At 39.0% G+C, this 19065-nt stretch overlaps 1 protein-coding gene across 5 annotated transcripts in view; it reads right to left on the bottom strand.

The window, feature by feature from the left end:
• The window catches only part of wt1a (WT1 transcription factor a), a 33635-nt gene extending 15104 nt beyond the window's left edge, over nt 1–18531 (bottom strand). The window contains exons 1-5 of one of the 5 annotated variants that reach the window (XM_044356492.1): nt 18411–18531; nt 15541–16286; nt 10288–10410; nt 9162–9264; nt 3327–3410 (exon numbers count right to left, since the gene is read on the bottom strand). In XM_044356492.1, the coding sequence (XP_044212427.1) occupies nt 3327–3410; nt 9162–9264; nt 10288–10410; nt 15541–16012 (782 nt within the window). In that variant the 5' untranslated portion in view covers nt 16013–16286; nt 18411–18531. Of the gene's footprint in view, nt 1–3326; nt 3411–9161; nt 9265–10287; nt 10411–15540; nt 16528–18410 lie in introns of those variants that run through there. The other 4 variants (XM_044356493.1, XM_044356495.1, XM_044356494.1 and 1 more) reach the window with 4 other exon arrangements.
• Nucleotides 18532–19065: the final 534 nt, after the last annotated feature.

Below are 19065 nucleotides of genomic sequence, written 5' to 3' on the forward strand. Positions count from 1 at the left end.
AATGGGAATGTACTGTACAGTATACGGCATAAGGTGCTCTTTGTCTGACTCACTGTTCCCAAGGACAGGAGAGACATCGAGACTACGTCAGCAGTGGTCATGGTGTAAATCATTTGTTCCTTTACTTACAGTAAGTTCATTCACTCTTGTAGTATTTTTAATGTGCAGGTAATGTACAAGTTGGGGCATCTTGTCTAGGGAGTGGGAAGCTTCCTCCACGAAACTCCTTCACCTCTGTTTAAATGATACGTCCTAACTGTGATTATGGAGGATGGAGGCTGACGGGGCTTCAACGCTTGGCTAACCTGCCATATTGACTAAGAACAAGCACTAATATCCACACCTATGACTTGAATAAAGAGACAAAAATAGAACAAAATTCAACACAACATATACAAATAATAAATACATACAGTATATAAATATGAGCACTACTAGTAGTACTAGTGTTATTAGAGATAACAACCTTATAAATACTATTTGAAATAACAAATACTATTTTATTACAAAAAAAAAAATCCCCCTCATTAGCTTCTCACAGCCCTTTTGAACCCTTAATGGACATTTCCTTTGAATCCGCATAGCTGCTGATTTGAGGGAATTACCCTAAATTCATAGTGTTGTAATATGTAAAAACAAAGAAATAAAGAGAGAAAAATGCATTGAATGAGCTACAAAGTGTACTGTGCATAGTACATAATATAGGACACCTGAAACCATGGTTCACATCCTGAGTGTCTTGTTAACTTGCAATATTTACCCAACACAACGATCTGTCTCTAACTGTAACTAAACACAACCAGAAAAAAAAGTTGTTTTAGTTGCTACAAGCTGATTTTTTAGGGAAAACCAAATAAATATGTTGTCAAAAAACCTTTTTCAGATTAATTCTCTATAAACATTATGTCAGTGTTTACTCTTGCAAATAAGTAATACAGTATATTAATCTACTTTTTAGGAGACGAGGTTGCTGCAGAAGGTGGTGTGAGTTCACAAAGTGTTATCACATTCTTCATACTGCTCTCACACATTTATACTGAGCATACAGGTGATGTGTGGTTCTGTGTTTCAGTGTGAACATTTAGTGTGAACGCTGAGCCTATCTGTTCTTCCTCTGTAAGCTCGACTCCCCTACACTTCCTCTTCCTCATCCCCTGTTCCTCGCCTCGTTCCTCTTTATCTCCGTCTTCTACTGACTCCCTCCTCTTTTCTCTTCCTCCTCATCCTTACAACTCCCTCGCCTCCCCTTCTTTCTCCTGCTGCCCCTCATTGACAGAAAATAAAAATAAGATAATAAATAAGAAAAAAACAGCAGAGACAGACTGAAAGCAAGGCCACTGAAACACCATCACATACTTTTATCAGCCATATCTGAAGACCTTGTCAGTGCACATGAGCAAGAAAACACAAGTGTCTGTTTGCCAGAAGACTTTAAAAATCACGTTTCTCTCTCCAGTCACTCAAGTGAATAATGATGTCTGATATCTGATTTAATGAGCCTTGCTCACTCATTCTGTGCACACACTACAATGCAGCAACACCCCAAAAAGCGTACACATTCCTTCTCGCTACCACGCCTTTGTGCACATACACGACTCCATCAGACACACACACACACACACACACACATTCATTTGTTAACTATGATGAATGCCTGTTGGCTCCAAAGATATTTGTGAGCCGACACAGACCCTGACCAGCGTGCAGCTATGCAGGTCATGATGACACACAATACAGTACATACTGCTGGTTGGTTTGAACTCTGAACAGCGGACGCTCATGCTTCTGTGATTATTTCTAACTGGTTTCTGCTTTAATTTGAGAGTGAAAAGGAGAGAGATGGACAAGAGGGATAGGATGCCATGTCGAATCATTTGAGAAGTGAACTTTCAAGAGTTGCCTCATCTAATTAAAGACTATACCAACTTTCTGATCATCATACAACTTACCCAGTATCTGACAAAAGTCTGGCATGTCTGCTGTCTTTCTGGTGCATGTTTTAACATTAAGCACTGACATTAACATTATCCAAAGTGATAAAATGAACATTTTTGTGATTTAGTAACATATGCATTTCTTTATTTATTTACACATGACATTCTGATGTAAAGTCAGATATATCGACAACTACCAGCCAGATTGCCATAAAAATTTAGCATGGACTTTCATGGTTCCCAGTGGATGATTCATACTGATTTTAGTGACATCCTGACCTTTGTCTAGTACCACTGTCAGTTCTACATTAAACAACATGTCCCTCAATATTACTAGCTAGTTCAAACACTGGCTGGATCTCCATGAAGTTTACTGTGAGGAGGGTCCTTGTGGCTTGAAGTGTAAGACACATACCATATATTTGATACACATCACCAACCTCTCTCCTTGTTTCCTGTCACCTATTTAATGTCCACTTTTAAATAAAGGCATAAATGCTCCCAAATACTTACAGAAATGTTGGCTGTGGATAATCATGGTCCCCAGATGATTGAAGCTAATGATTTTGGTGACCCTCTGACCTTTCATATTGTGAAATGTAATGAACATTACAGCCTCTAGGAGCAGCTAGAATGACTTTAAACTTGTGAAACAAACCTCTTAATTTTCTATTTTCTAAATCTATTACATCTAACAGTACAAAAAACATCTGCTATCTGATTCAAACTTTGCTCAGATTCCAAAAAGACAAATATGCTTGAATTCCTACTGTGTTTTTTGTTGTTGTTTCTTTTTTTAACAATCTGCTGAACAAGGCAGAGATGTTCAGGAGCATCATTAACATCAATTAAACATCCAGCTGCTACAAATTTTGCCACCTTAAGTTTGAAACATACAGTATGCTAAAACATCAGCATTCCTAAGAGCAGGCTATCTACCTGCAATAACAAGATTGTTTTTTAATATACTTAAACAGCTCAATCAATCCATCAATGAACAAAACTAATAAAAGGTCAGCTTAGTACCTTAAAGAGTAACTCAACCTCAAGCTGAAAAACAGTGTTTTACTGCATTCTCTGGTTGAAAGCCTAAATTAAGTTTGACCTTGAAGTGTGCTCTGTTACACCTGAAACCACTCTCTATAGTGATGTCACGGTGTACTGATCACACCCCCGAGTGCACTTCTACATCACTGCAGCAAGGCAAAGAAGCAAAAACAAGATTTTCATCTGGTGTTGTTGTTTTAACACTGAAGCTGCCTTCATTGGTCCAAAATGATCACTCTGTTCACTCTCTTGAATCTAACCTACTCTGAATATTTCCCACTGTCTTTTTCAACATAAACTTGACTGACTGCTACTATTTAAAGAGAGTGATGGATGAGTGCCTACCTCTTTATGGTGGATGCCAGTGTATTGACAGGGTTCCAAGCCACACACTCCAACTGAGAGGTCATTTGATATAAATTTTCACCACTGTGGAGGAAAGACAAAACGTAGAAGAAAAGCTCATGAGCTGTGCAGTGGACTGTCATTTACCATCTGTTTGCGTCGCTATGTTGCCTTTTGTTATCCTCAATGGAAGCGCACTAATGAAAAATGCCAACACACACACACACACTGTGTCTCAGGTGGAGCTGAGGTTAAAGAATGCGCCTCAGACAGACACCGAGAAAGCTGATTTCTCCCATAACAGCCACCTTTCATTAAACACAGCAGACTCCACAATCATTATTCAGACCTGCCATGTGATTAAATACACTGCCACAAACATGTGCACACTCACACACATGTACACACGCACACTAGATTTATAGCTCTCACCCCTTAACACCACAGCCTCTCTATCACACCACCTGCAGGCTCGCAACAGTCTGGATGGGGTAGATGTGGTGCCTGGTACCCTGCTCATTACATAGCTATTATTTTACAGTACAGCAGGGGCACGCAGCCAGCAGAGCACAAATGGTATTTCTGCTGAAATATTGTTGGAATGGAGGCTGAGCACAAGAGAGCACAAGTAATGATCCATGACATTTTCAAATAAATAAGAGTCTACTTTTCTTCTCTATTGCTGACTGATGTAACCCATCACGGATTCAGCCTACATCCATTTTCTGCCCTAAACATACAGTGAGTGGTACAGTAGGTCTTTGAAGGGAAACCTCTCTCTCTCACAAGAAGCCTGTTGCAGCAAGGTACGATTTCATTGGAATAAACAGAAGAGGAAATTGGGCAATAAGTATGAGGCGAGACAGAGTCCATCACTTAACTGACAACGAAAAGAGTGCAGCTACAGAAATATCATCAATATCAACAGAAGATCCAAGGAAAAATATGGGACTTTACTAGACATGTAGCATGTGAGAAGCAGCAGGGGAACACCACTTTAACTGGTCCATTCACCAGAAAAAAACATATTCTCTCACTTACCTCATGGTATCTAGCCATGCAGATAGTTTTGGTTTTACTTACCCAGGTTTTGAGATTTCTGCCTCTACCCCAATATAAAGGAGATCAATGAAATTTGGTCTGTGGTGCTCAAAACATTGAAAACTTGCATAGAAAGTCTTTTCTATGAAAACAGTGTGACAGTTCGTGATGTCTGTAGATTACCAAGGGTAATGGGGAAACCAATAACACAAAATGTCATTCACCTCCATTGTATCAGAATGGAGGTAAAAGTCTCAGTGGCAAGTATCTGAAAACCTGGACAAAACTATCTGCACGGCTAGACACCACTAGAGGAACACTATCCCCAGACAAGGGTGTCAGTATTGGACAAATCTGCAAAACCCTGAATTACTTTCAAATACAATACTTTTTTTTTTTTTTACACCCAATGCCAACATTTTTAAAATTATTTTTTGTCTACAATATCTGCTCATGGCAGGTATTATGGTTAAGAAAATATTGTGAATGTGGTTAATAGAAATGTGAATGTTAATTGCTGCTGCTGTCAGAGGAGACAAATCCTTGAAACCTTCAAAAACTTCCAAGTCCCATTTCAGTTGTTGTCTTAGCTGGCTCCAAATTGCAAAATGAGTTTTGTTTTTCACATTTCACTGCGTTCATCTTGGCTTTATAAGAGAAAGTGCCAAGTTGAAGAAGACAGAAAAATCTGGACAAGGGAGCAGAACAGTATGCAACAAAAGACAAGTACTGACTTCAAAGCTAGTGCACTGAGGTTGCACTGAATAAGTCTGAGCTAACTGAGCTACCAGAAAATCCATCAGATATGTAACAGGGCTAACAGTCTACAGCCATGCTAGCAGCTCTGTGAGGCTGTACTCATAGACATATATACATAGACGCCACATTGACTGCTTCAGCCCATTGCTGTGATACATCAGCGTCACCAACATATTGGACCAGGCAAGACTGGCCTGTAAACAAATACAGATAAAAAACACTATAATGTTTACATTTCTCATCCAATTTCAATGAGTTGTTTTTATATTCAAGGGTTTATGATCTACATGGAGTAAACTTTTTCCTACCGTGGCTAAAAAGTCTTAGGGCTATTGTGGGAAATTTCCCTCTATTGGTCTTACTGGACCATTCAGGTCAACCAGCCCAACAGAAGAAGTCACATTACTCCAAATGGTCAGTCCATCCTAAGAACAGGATGAGTCTACTTCTGTATCCCAAATATTTATTTCCCTTTGATTCCTCATAACTAGAACAATAGTTATGGTGGTCATTATGAATTAAACAAGTTTTGTCAAAACTGAAATTGACTTTGTTTGATGTTTACTAACTGATACTCCACTGTGCATGAATACTTTCAGGTGTCTCATACTGTTTCTCAGTATCTCTCTCTGTATGGATTAATAAAACTTCAGCATGTTTTCATTTCATGTTGTTCCAGCGGGCCAAAGCTGACGGCCTGCAGAGTAAATACAGTCCTGTTGGTACCAGGCTGCAAGATTAGACAACTGACTCAACTCATATGAGCCTTCCCAGCCATGTGTGTGTGTGTGTATGTGTGTGTGTGTGCTGAGCAGATATCAGTTATGTTTATGGCAAAGAAGACACACAGACTTCCAAGCCTATGTTCACCCTCCATCTCGCTCTCTCTCTCTCTCTCAGACATACAGACTCTTTACTTAGTATCCATCCCTGCTGTGGTATTTAGAGGATTCCTTCTTTTCCTCCATGGATGGAAAACACTTTGTCAGTGGCATGAGAAGAATGTTTCATTTAGAAACAGAACAACAAGCAAACCTCCTTAAAATGATTCACTTTCAGATGCTTATTAAATCCTGTTCATCATTTATTAACATATTTCTGAAAGACAGGTACAGGTAGTTCACTGTAGTGTAGAGTTCTTATATTTGCAGTTTCTCCCGGTCATGATCTGAGTGAAGCGGTTTGATATGACCAATACTGTATGTGAACAACAAGCCTATCAGCCATAGAAGTTTATCACAGCTGATTGTTTTTCATTCAGACAACATTCTTGTTTTGCTATCAATTTGATTTCATTTCAAATAAAGCAATGAACACAAAATAGACTAGATGTTAATATTTTTAATAAATTGTGCAAGATTTCCTGAGAGCTCCTGGTGTGTCAGAGGTTCGGGGGCAGAGCGTGGGGTAAAGATTAAGACAGAATGTGGCAGGAGGTGAGCTGGTCATGATGAACAATTTTGGTGGGACAGGAGAACATTTTTGGACTCATATTGTAATAATTTTGATACCTTTGTATTTGTGTATATGTATATGGGCACACAGTAAAAATATACATTTTATGTATGGGTATTCACTTAGTATGATAAGTCAGAGTTTTTCTGCATTAAAACCTCACAGAATGAATAGAAATCAACATTGAATCAAAAGAAAAAGATTTCTGAAAGACTTTAGTTTAGTAGAATAATGTTGATTAATGTTTTTGAAACTGTGCTCAATGTCAACCTTTCTTTTATCTTTAGAATGAGACAGTTTCATGTATGAGGTGCACCGTTGTAAAACAAAGCCCTGAAATGTTTAATTTTGTGCAGCTTGCAAAATCTCAAATTTGAAATAAAAGACAAATTCTCTGCTCTAGTTTTGTAACCTTGCTTGGAAAGTTAATGAGTAGTCTAAAAGTCAAACAGAGACACGTGGACACATGGTTTTACAAAAAATAAAAGTTTTACGAGGTTATAACTGTGATTTTCTCTCAGCAGACAGACAGCAGTTTGTTGAGTGGAAATATTCCTGAAGTGGAGCGTTCCAGTCATTAATCTACTGAGGCAAATCACACACTGTTTTGGAAAAAAGCTTGCCGTGACTCAACAAAATGAGAAGCAGTCTGCTGTCAGTACAAGCTTTATTCTCACTATTTTATTTTCTGCTCAATGCCCTTTAAACATTTCTTTTGATTATACTGGAATTTTTTAAACTTTGATATTTAGCCGTTGCCAATTAGCTATTAAAGCTGTGCCAACCTGAATTCATTTACATGATAAATTATTTGGTGGCATACTGTACTGTAAATCACTTTGCAAGTTATCAACACACATACCCAAACACTGTCCTTCACTGTTTTAATTGTAGATGTGATGATTTTAAATCCAGGAGCTCAAGGTCAGCATGAAGTGCTTCATTGAAACTGTTTACTTCTTATGACTACTCAACTGTTCATAGTTCATCTGAAAAGGCAATATTCCTCAGGCTTGTGGTCTGTGTTGGGAAAAAAATATCAGTACACATTGTGCCAGAGAAAAAAACAGTGGTAGATGATAAGAGTAAAATAATGATGATTACTCTGCATAGCTCTGTCATTGCCAAACAGAATAACCTGATCTACAATGTTTTTCAATATTTTCCAAGTCACTAAATCAACCAACTTTCATAAGAACCTCCTGCCCCTGTTAGTTGGCTTCCAGTGGCACCATGACTTTAAAGGGGACCTATTATGCTTTTCCTTATTTTCAGTGGTATATATAATGTTACAGTGTCAGATGTTCATCTTAAACGTGGCCAAAGTGTTAAATAATGAGGTAACCGTATACAGAAGTAATCCCTGCCAGCAAAAAGCACCAGCTTCAGACTGCTTTGAACGCTAAGTTTCCAACAGTTTTTTCTATTTTCAGCCCGAGCTGATGTCAGCTTGTGATGGATTTCTTTATATCGTCATATGCTCCACACACAGCACGTCAGTTCACTGCTCTACCCTGCTAACATTATGATGTTTTTCCATTGTTTTGGGGGAAGTCACAGTGAGCCATGACTCGAGTAAAGCTGGCATGCTGTAAGTGTTTTTCCACTACACAGTTAGGCAAAGTAAAACAAGTAGTTCACCTGTTGGAGGTGTGCTGGTCGTCTGCAGCTCTTCATCAAACATCATCATCACTGCGGCTGTTTCTGCTTGTATTAGTCCTCCCTGCATTATTTCTAACTTATCCGCTGAACAAATAGCTCCAAATATGTCCACGTTGTTATTTCGACCGTTTTTTAGTGCTACTAACGAAAGTTTGCTAATTCAGTGCGGAACACATTTCACTTCCTGTAAATTCTTCACAATAAAAAGTCTCCCGTTATTTAGTAATTTAAAAGCTTTTGGGTTTGCATCAGTGGCAACTTAACACGACTTTAATACGTAAAGCTGGCCATTCAGAAAAGAGTGGGTTCATCAAGAGGAGGGCCTTAAAGAGACAGAAGCTAAAACGGCCTGTTAGAGACAGAGGCTGAACTGAGAGTTTTTTGAACTGTGAATCATGCAAAGCTACTGTAGTGGAGTCCAAAAGTAAAAACATAGAGCTGGAAAAGAGCATAATAGATCCCCTTTAAATAGCATTGGAAAGCTACTAATTAACATACACACAACATCAGAAATGAGGATTTTGAAACCACTTGTGGGGGAAATGCTTCTCATGGCCAAGTTAGTGTGAAAACAACTGAACCAGTCGAACAAGTGCCCAGAGGAAAGAGAACAAAAACAGAACGGAAGCCGCAATGGCAGACAGACCTGTCCTAAAGATGAACATCCTGTTCAAAACTGCATCCTGCTACCTTTCACTGAATTACTGCTGTTTGCGCGAAACAATCAACAATGGTTTCCGAAACATTTCCAGGTTTAATTGTTGCTGTTCATTGGTTATGAAAATAGATTTTGCCTAGACGGGGAGTGCTACTGTATGTGCATGTACAAGGACTGTGTGTAAATCTCATGTGCGTTTGTATGTGTGTGAGCGTGCGTGTGTGTGTGTGTGTGTGTGCGTGCGTGTGTGTGTGTTTTACCTGTTGTAAGGGTTCCTCAACAGCAGTGCCTGGCTGCCTGCACAGCTGTCTGAAGGAGTGTGGCACCCATATACAGGAGGGGGTACAGGATACTGTTGCTCACCTAAAGTGCACGGACACACACACACATGCACATACACGGACACAATAAATAACATACATGCAAATGCATTTGTGTGTCTGTATGCACCCATGAAGGCTGAAATCCATGACTCACATGCAGGAGATGTTGTGTTTAAACTTCCACCATATCTCATCCCTTTAACTCTGCCCTCTCTTGCCCTCTCCTATTTTTCTCAATTTTTTTTTTGCCAGTTTCTTCTACAAATAAAGACCTTTTGCTTCATGTTTCTCTGTCTGCTTCCCCAGCAGTGTAGTGAATGGCTCCCTTGACATTTCTCTGCATTCCAAAATCCCTCTCACTCCAATTCTCCCAGTTATCTTTGCTGCAAAAATCGGCAGAAACAGTGGCGACTTCATAAAATGTGATACACACACTTTTAAATATTTACCAATAACATGCGCAGCGGAGGGATTAAAGGGAATAGGTGGGCGGATGAAACTAGGGATGAGAGGAGAAGACGAGGGAGTTTGTGAGTCAGGATGTGGCTGATTTATACCTTCGACAGGCAAGGTCACTGTGGAGACGCAAGAATAAGGGACAAGACACTCCCTAGGTGAGGGCCATGGAGCTGTCATACAGACGCAGCTGTGGCTTTAAATACACATGAAGATCTGCTTTTGTTCTTATTCTTGTACATTGTTTTGTTTTTAAGAAAACTGACTTCAGAAAGATAAAAATAGTTACCCAAAGTATTCTGAACAAAATGTGTCTGATCTGATTTGTGATCTGTGCAAGAAAAGTTATATTACAGGAAATACCTCAAGCCTGGTACAGCCAGGATCATTTTTAAGAATTTAATTATAAGTTAGATTTAAACCCACTTTAATGTTGGATCATGCACAATACAACAAAAGCAAGGAAGTTGTGTATGAAAAATTTGTCTTAAATGAAACTCTGGTTCCAGGTTCTGTGGAAGGGCAAAATGACCCAATATATTTGTAAAATGTACAGTTTTTATTTATTATTGTGATGTTATATGTGCCACATACACTCAAAACTCACCCATGGTGTTCTGCTGGGTTAAAGCGTCTTCATGTTTGAAGGAGTGGTTGGAGAACTGCGAGCTGTGGTGTGTAGGAGTGTGGCCGTAATTACCAGCTCCATCAAATGCAACCGCGCTGTATCCTGCAACACAGAAATAAGAAGGAAGGTTACTTTCAAATGTGATCCACAGAGATCACACTTTGCCTCCTAAACATTGTCAACAGCAGGCCTACGCAGTTTCGTAATTTTCCTTATTACATTGGGAATTACCTCCAGCTAAAATGACATGAAGAATTTTTTTCCCCCTAATTTAAAAAGGTGGTACTACCACTGACGAAGCTCCAAGTAGGATCGAAACGTCCCATCTGATTACATTTTGTGACTCAGAGTAAGTGCGCAGGCGTTCCTACTTCTTTCATTGATGCTTCTTTCTAAAAGCCTTGCACCTCCGTGATGTGAGCAGAATTACTCTCCTTCAACTACCACTGAATACAAACGCAAATGCCATTTGTGTCTGTAATATTTTTTGAAAAGATGAATGCAGTTACCAGTAATTTCCTTTCTGCATATGAGAACAAATGTTTAATACACAAAATCATTAAAAAAAAAAATCTAATCCCAGAAAGATGATTTATTTACTACAATTACGACCTTTTGACATCACACCTTCATCAGGTATGAAAATGTACAGTAACATTTCCACGTTACTACATGTCTCCAACTTCAACGTCTTCATAATTGGAGATAAATAAAATAAAAATAATGATGAAATGAAACGGCTTTTTGGGAGCATCTATTCAGTGTACGGGCACTTTTTTCTCCTGAGATTGTGGTTGCCTTTTTGCCCACGCACCTGATATCATGTAGGAATGTGCATAACCTTCTTACAAAAACTAAAAAGATCCAAAAGCAGTGACAAATAAATTCACTGCTGAACAAAGCAGCAGAAATATGTGTGGGTTGAGATTCTGATCCGGTCACAGAGGTCCATTAAAGTTTGGTGCTTCCCCACAGATAATCTGTTACATTTAAACCCTTAAAAAAATCCTTTTCTCCTCTGCTCTGACAGTTACAGCCAATGGAGTAAAATTGTTATTAATGATTGTATACTATGGATATGAAGAATTGTTTCCACAGATATTTTCAAGCCATTTTAAAAGATTAATTAACCATCAAATGAGGAATTAATTTACTTGACAACCTTTAAAAAAATTTGCAACATAAAACATAAAATGTATGCAGTCTATTAGCCCCGGCATAATACAGTATCTTAGCAACTTTATACATTCATATACAGTTTTATATTTTAGCTATATTGAACTTTGAAAGTATAAAATCAAAGTGGCAGATATCTCATGATCGAGTTGAGATCAGACAAGGTAAAAACAATTATTTCTTTAATTTGATTAAATCAAACAACATGATATCAACGCTTGTGAATATGCACCCAAAAGGTACACACACACACACACACACACAAACGTTGTCATAGGTCACTTTTGGGGACATTACATAGACTTACATTCATTTCCTGGAGACTTACCCTAACCTTAACCTTAACCACTGACCCAAAAATCAACGTTTTACCAATTGGGGACATGAATTTTGTCTCCAAATGGACAAGCTGTCCCCAATTAACTGGTTTGAAGTCAGAAATTTGTCCCTGAAAGTAGCCTATGACAGACTCTCTCTCTCTCTCTCTCTCTCTCTCTCTCTCACACACACACACACACACACACGCACGCACGCACGCACGCACACACACACACACACACACACACACACACACACACATTCTGATTTATTTGATTTATTTATTTATTGAATGGGACAGTGTGCAGTTTGAAACATTAAAGATGCACTGCACCAGAGTTAGCTTGAAGCTAATTTGCATCTGTAATCCCTGACAAAAAACATACAACAGCACAACAACACTAAAAGTAAAAAAGCAAAAAAAAAAAAAAAACCCAAAAAAACAAACAAACAAACAAACAAACAAACAAACCCACACAGAACACACCATACAGAATACAAAATACAAAGCTACACACAGCACATCACATACATTCTGTTGTTCGGAGGAGACTCGATCTGTGCCTGACACCCCACACCAGACCTGACTCATGACTTAGACTGACCTAAAGGGCACAACACACTCCCATATATCACCCACATGCATGAACACACACGCGCACACACACACACACACCCCTCACCCTCTCATACATACTTCATTAATTAAAATGCAGCACTTTCACTGACTTAACTCAGTGGATTAGATGGGTGGGTGAGAGGAGGAGAAGAGAAAAAACTCATTAAACATCTCCATTTATCTTCCACTCACCCCTGTCTGACTTCTCACTCTCTCTATCTCTGTGTGTGTGTGTGTGTGTGTGTGTGTGTGTAGGGTGATACTTTTGTTGCCTTGAAGTGCAGCACTGAGGTGACAAGTAATGAGGTCAATTTGTATTCAACTGGAAAAACCAAAGTCTGGAAATACCCCAAGACAGTTTTTTATTTCCTGAGTTTTCAGAGTTGTTTACATATCAGGAGAAATTCAACTTCATCATTTAAATTTGTGTAAATTTGCAACTTTTAAAAACTCACAACACAGAACTTGCATTCCCTCGGATTCATTCCATTTTCATCCTGACAGCATGTTTATCCTCCTGTAAGAGTATACTTTTTATACACTTCAGCTGTCTTTCACAATGTCAAGGACTAGATGAATAGGCAGATAGGTCAAATTTCAGCATTATCTTTTCACCAAAAGTACTGATGTTTTGCTACTGTAACATTTTACTGATAAAACATTCAGACCTGTAGAAGCTATTTAACTCTTGCAACGAATTACATGTGCTGTAAAATGAAAATGCGCCCCTTCTGAAATTGGCATCCATGATTTTTTGGCTGAAAAAAAAGTTCAGTTGCACTTTCAACAAGTCTGCAGTTCAAATGTATAAATGTAAACACTTGCAGAATAAATGCACTGCTCTTATAGAAAAGTGAAATCCTTCCTGAGGGGAATGTAGCGTGATGTGATGGTCCCTGCGTGACCCTGATCTGCTATCAGCTCTACTGTGTGACCTGAGTCCTGCTGTTAGTTTGTTTGTCTGTGCTCGTCCAGCCACAGCGGGCAGCAGATAAAACAGGTGAGAGGTCGGCTCAGCTCTTTGATTGTAATGTTATTCCTAAATTATCTGCTTGATAAGCATGTTATTACTAATTAATCTGATAGGTAATCACTAATAGATTAATCATCCTGCAGAAAAGAGGGATTAAGTGAGAGCAGCAAAAAAAAAAAACCTCACCAAGTTACAATCTCAACACATAATGTAGAGTATTTGAATCCCATTCATGACCTTTGGCATATTTCTACTCACAAGCGTGTTCGCTGTGACTCTGTAGCACGTATTCTTTATTAAAGTGAAATCCAGTGACTTTACTGTACAATAGGATGTTGCAGATGCGATAATAATGAATTAAAACGAGCAAAGAAACATGTGCTTTCAATTCAACTAAATTCAATACAATTCAACTGAAAAGAATAGAAATTCCTGAAAAAGATTCAATCTGGTTTCATTCTGTAGAAGTTTCATTTACACTGATTAAGTGTGAAGTAACGGGTTATATCACCACGTTGGATGATTTTCACATAATCGTCATAAAAGTCATCAGTTATTTCTTTGTCAAAATATGGGCCAAAAGTATTTGTGTTTTTTTTAAACTAAAATTACAGCTGTGGTTTGTAAATGTAGAGAAATACTGCAGACTCTAACAGCCAAAATGAAAAATTAGGATTAATTCAACGATGCCGAAACATCGAGAACATTTTTTTTTTTTTACTCATACAACTGGAGAAAAATCAATTTTCGTTGTGTCACCATCATACTGTTCAATATCACCTCAGGCATGCATTTACTTAACCTTTAATTTAATTTAAATGTTGGTTTTTATCACATCGTTAAAAAAATTAAAGAGTGTGATCATCACATCGTATTAATTTCACAAGCACACAAATTTACTTTACACACTGTATTTTCATTTTGTCCAACACATTAGTTTCAGGGCAGTTGCTCCTTTTAGTAGACTTTTTAAATCAGCTGTTTGTGGCTTTTTGTGTTGTGTTCAACAACCGCAATACAGGCGATAACTGATCAAAAATAGCACGATTAAACTTGCTGCTCTAATAGAATTATAATTTTTACACTCCCACTTTTACTGTTGGTCTGCAGTTCTGAGTATTTCAAATCCCTACTTGCTAAAATTCTTGTTTAAATATTTAATCCTAAAACATTAATTTTAAAGTAAATTTAAAAAAAAGCTATATGTGCCGAAAAGAATGAATGAATGAATATCATCAGTTACTAAATTATGATGAACAACATAAAAGCTTGTGGTTACAAATCTCACAAAACATCATCTATTCTAATTCAAAGCACAGACAGTCAGGGTCAAAACAAATTCATGAACATGGCTTATGTACAGTTGCAGTTGTTTAGTTATGTTTTTTGTCTGTGCTCTGGCCTTTAAATGAGCCATTAACACAAACAGGCATCGATATCTTTGGCTTCAGCGTGAATTCCTCCATCACACAATGCTCACAGATATCACAACTGCTCAGCTGTATGAATCATCATTGAAACATTTGGGACGCTACATATGTAGCTTAGTAAGCAGTTAACCTACGACCCCAAACCAGCTGGGATGTACGAAACCTTCCTTCTTTTGCCATCAGCTGTCATCTCATAACTCAAAAGCACTGAAATTTTCCACTAAACTAAGAAGTTTCTTGAGTAAGAGATGCTTGGATTTCCTCAGCCTTCTAAGAAATAAATAAGAACGATTCATTTTCTGTGAGTGTACAAGCTTGATTTAGTGTTGCCGCACAATAGTCTCTGTGTTTTTTAAATTGTGTTTATAAGTGATCTGCGTGTGCTTTTAAATAGTCATCTATCTGTTTATCACACACTAGGATTAACTAAGGCCTCCATGCAATGAAGCCAATTTAAACCACATTCAATTATTTTTCACAATATATTTGATCTATTTTATTATATATTGTATTATTTTTAGGTTTTTTTAAGTTTTCTTAAAAGAATAGACGTGTGGAGATGAGCTGAGTGAAGGGAGAGGAGTTGTGACTGACTTCATCAGTGTTCTTCAAAGCTTCTGGGTGCAAAAGTAACCAAAGAGGGGATGGTGCTTTATAACTGACACTCACTAAAACACTCACACACACACACACACATCATCCTCCTCCAGCCCTACCTGTCTGGTTGCGGGCTGCAGGCTGCGTGTCCATGCAGTTGGTCAGGTATGGCGGGTTGCTGAACATCCTGCTGGGGGGCTGGTGGTGGTGCGGGGCGCCAACAGAAGGCGGCTGGCTGGTGGGCGGTGGCGGAGGAGGGGGCGCCCCGAACGCCCCGTACCTGCAGGCCCCCGTGCCCGTGAACTGCCCCGAGAAGTGGACAGTGAAGGCACTGAGGCCGCAGTGGGGGTCTGTGTCGAGGTGGTGGGGGTCGCCCGTGGTCCCCCAGCTGGGCTCCTGCTTGATGAAGGAGTGCGGCCCCAGGGAGGTGTGAGAGGCAGCCAGGGAGGAGTAAGGGGAGGCGGCGGTGTGGAAGTCCAAGACCGGAGCCCACTGAGGGGCCGTGCTGACGGGCAGTGCCGGGCAGCCGGGGCTGGGGCCCGCCGGGACCGGCGGCAGCAGGGAGTTCAGGTCACGGACATCTGAACCCATTGTGGTCCAGGGGTAAAACTGAGGGCAAAGGTAGGCTATTTTTAAATTTGATCTGTCTCCCTGTACCTTTCTACCTGTCTACCTCCCTGCCTGTGTGGATGACTGACCTTTGGCCCAGACCCAAACCCAAAACAGCCACCACCCTTCAAATCCTTAAGAGTCTTTCACAAGTCGTCTCTGGCTCAGTTGTTGCCTGTCAGTTGTTTACGACACCACGCAGCCGCTCTGGAAACTCCTTAAGTTCATGGCGAAGTAGCAAAGTCACAGCAGTCAACTTTTCTCAGCAGCGGAGAAGAGCACAAGGAGAAGAAATAAAGAAAAATTAAACAGAACAATCAGCTGTGATCTCCAGTTTCCGTTCACAACAGTGAGAGAGTGTTGGGCTCAGAGAGATGGAGTCCATTGAAAGAGGAGAGAGGTTTCTGCTCAGAGCTTTCTCTGTGAATGGAGAAAGAGGAGTGGAGGAGTGAGGAGGAGTGGCCCTCTTTTCCCTCCACGCTCTTAGCCTGTGCCTGTGCCTGTGTGTGTGTGTGTGTGTTTGTGTGTGTGTGTGTGTGTGTGTGTGTGTTTGGGTGTGTGTCTGAGGAGGGTAGGGGGTGGAGTCAGGAGGTGATGAGGGACAGGAGCCCTCTGACTTCATTCATTTACTGTAGGCTGAACAATACACACACACACACACACACACACACGTACACACACGTACGAGAAAAAGCACGTTTCTGACCTCAGTGACTAAAACAAAAGTTCCCTATATTTCTTATATTTTGCCAATATGAAAAAAAACTTTATTGTGTAATTGTATCTTCTATCTAAAAATATCCCAGAATATCCCCGTCATAAGGTTTTAGAGCTATAAATCTACTTTACTGCTCGCTATTTTTCATCACATCAGCTATTTTAAAACGTTTCTAATCGAAAAAAAAATCCAACATACTGGATAATATCATGTGATAACATTTAAACCCTAAAACTCACCTGGACAGAAACGCAGGTGAGAAGGCCTCGCGCAGGAATGTATTTTAAAGAGAAGTGGAAATGAAATAAATGAGCCTCCTTCATAAAATCGCTATTTGTTTCTAGAGCCTACTAAAACGTGTCCCCCGGATTAGATTGTATAATTATTTTGATTTGATGGTATAGAAGAAACGGGAGAACGGTTTAATTTAAATAGTTGGCAGATTAATTGTCACGCGCGGATGAACGGCCCGCGTGGCCATAAATCTCGTGGATTTAGGCTTTAAGGCCTTCGGTGCTATTCGTTTATTTTTAATTTCTATTTTTTTAGACCATTTTTAAATGTTTGTTAATAAAATGTAGCCTGTAGTAGATGTGGTAAAAATCGGCTGATAAGCACGCTGACAGATTATTAGTTTACAAATATGATTTATGATCCACACGGCCTGAAAAATATCTAAATACTAAATACCTCAAAACTCATCAGACACATTTTAATCTCAGTGATGAAGCGGACATTATTTGGTTTCAGTTCGAAAAATATTTTACACCATTGCACAATAAAAAAAAAACGACGAATTAATTTACTATCAACACTTTAATAAAACCGTTAAGCTATCATTATCTATAATTATACTGATCGTGTTTGTTCTGTTATTATTACAGACTTATTCCCTCCTGACACGCCGGTTTTCCCTTTAACTCCGTGTCTCTGCCTCTTTATTTGTGTTCCTTAGTTGTGGTGATGAATGTCAAAATGCCGGTGAAAAGTCCGTTTCTGTTGTAATCTCTCTCTCTCCCTCTCTCTCTGTGTGCGTGTGTGTGCGTGTGTTTGGTCGAAGGGAGGATAACGGCTCATTTAATGCAAATATCATCTTGACTTTTACCACCAGTCAGTGTTGAGGCACCGAACAGAAAACACACAGACAGGCTTTGACCTCCAGTTCGTCTTTAGAATAACAGCCACAAATATAACCGAGAATTAAAAAAAACAATATTATTAATATTTTAGGACGAAAAAAAAGATTGTTCCTTCACTTCAAGTAGGCTGTGTGTGCTGGACTGCTGTTGCTGCATGATTTAAAAATACTTATGACCCCAAAATGCGTCAAATTAGGCGACGTAACAAAAGTGAAGAGTGTGACTGACTGCTGTCACTTTCTTTAATGTCGCTGCCTCAATTAATGTTGTAATCATTTTTGGATTTTTCACTTTTTAATTAATAATACGACTACTGTACAGTATCTAATTCAGTCTGCTCGTCGCCCTAAATACAGAGAGAGAGAAATGCCTTCAGGCTGCTGTGACAGTTATTGTTGTTTTTTGTTTGTTTGTTTGTTTGTTTGTTTTTAATCTTTTTGCGTTTTCAGTTGATAAAAACACCAACTAATCCATACTTTATTTTCTACAGCACTTTACATGCTTTATTTTGTACTGTACCAACCTCATTATGTCAGGACTCTGGTTACAGTGAGAACCAGGCTGAAGATCTGTTTATGACCCTGCGGTCATAATTTAAGATGACCTGAAGACACAGAGGGGGAGAATATGAGATAGGAGGACAACTATTATGAAACATGTTTACACTGCAAAAAAAAAAAAAAAAAAAAAAAAAGCTCACTCACAACACGTCCTACACTCTCATTGTCTGTGCTTCCCTGTGTCTGTAGTTGTTTTTGGTTTTTGTGTTTTTTTCCTTTTTTGGCCGAGGCTCAAAAGTTATTTCTCAAATATACAGAACATTGGCTGATTCAAACTTATTTTTCATTTGCTTTCCAGATCCTTGATACAATTTTTTATGCACACATTTAATTATTACAAGTTTGCACACATTAGACATACATTATAGTTCAAATTTTAACATTAATGGATTAAAATGAGCCATTTTTACTAAATCTGGCTCATCTGCATCATATTAATATATTGATGCCCACATAAACAAGAACTGTATAAATTCTGCAGTGTTTACGAGTATAAGTAACAAGCCTGATGGGGCGGATTTATTTCTTAATGAAGGTTACTTTGACACAGCAGTCTGTAGAGCTTGAGAGGAGTCAGCTCCTCAGACAGAACAACAATGATGACGTAGTGTTTGTGAC

This window comes from Thunnus albacares, chromosome 7 (genome assembly GCF_914725855.1).
Source record: "Thunnus albacares chromosome 7, fThuAlb1.1, whole genome shotgun sequence".
In the NCBI taxonomy this organism is placed as follows: Eukaryota; Metazoa; Chordata; class Actinopteri; order Scombriformes; family Scombridae; genus Thunnus; species Thunnus albacares.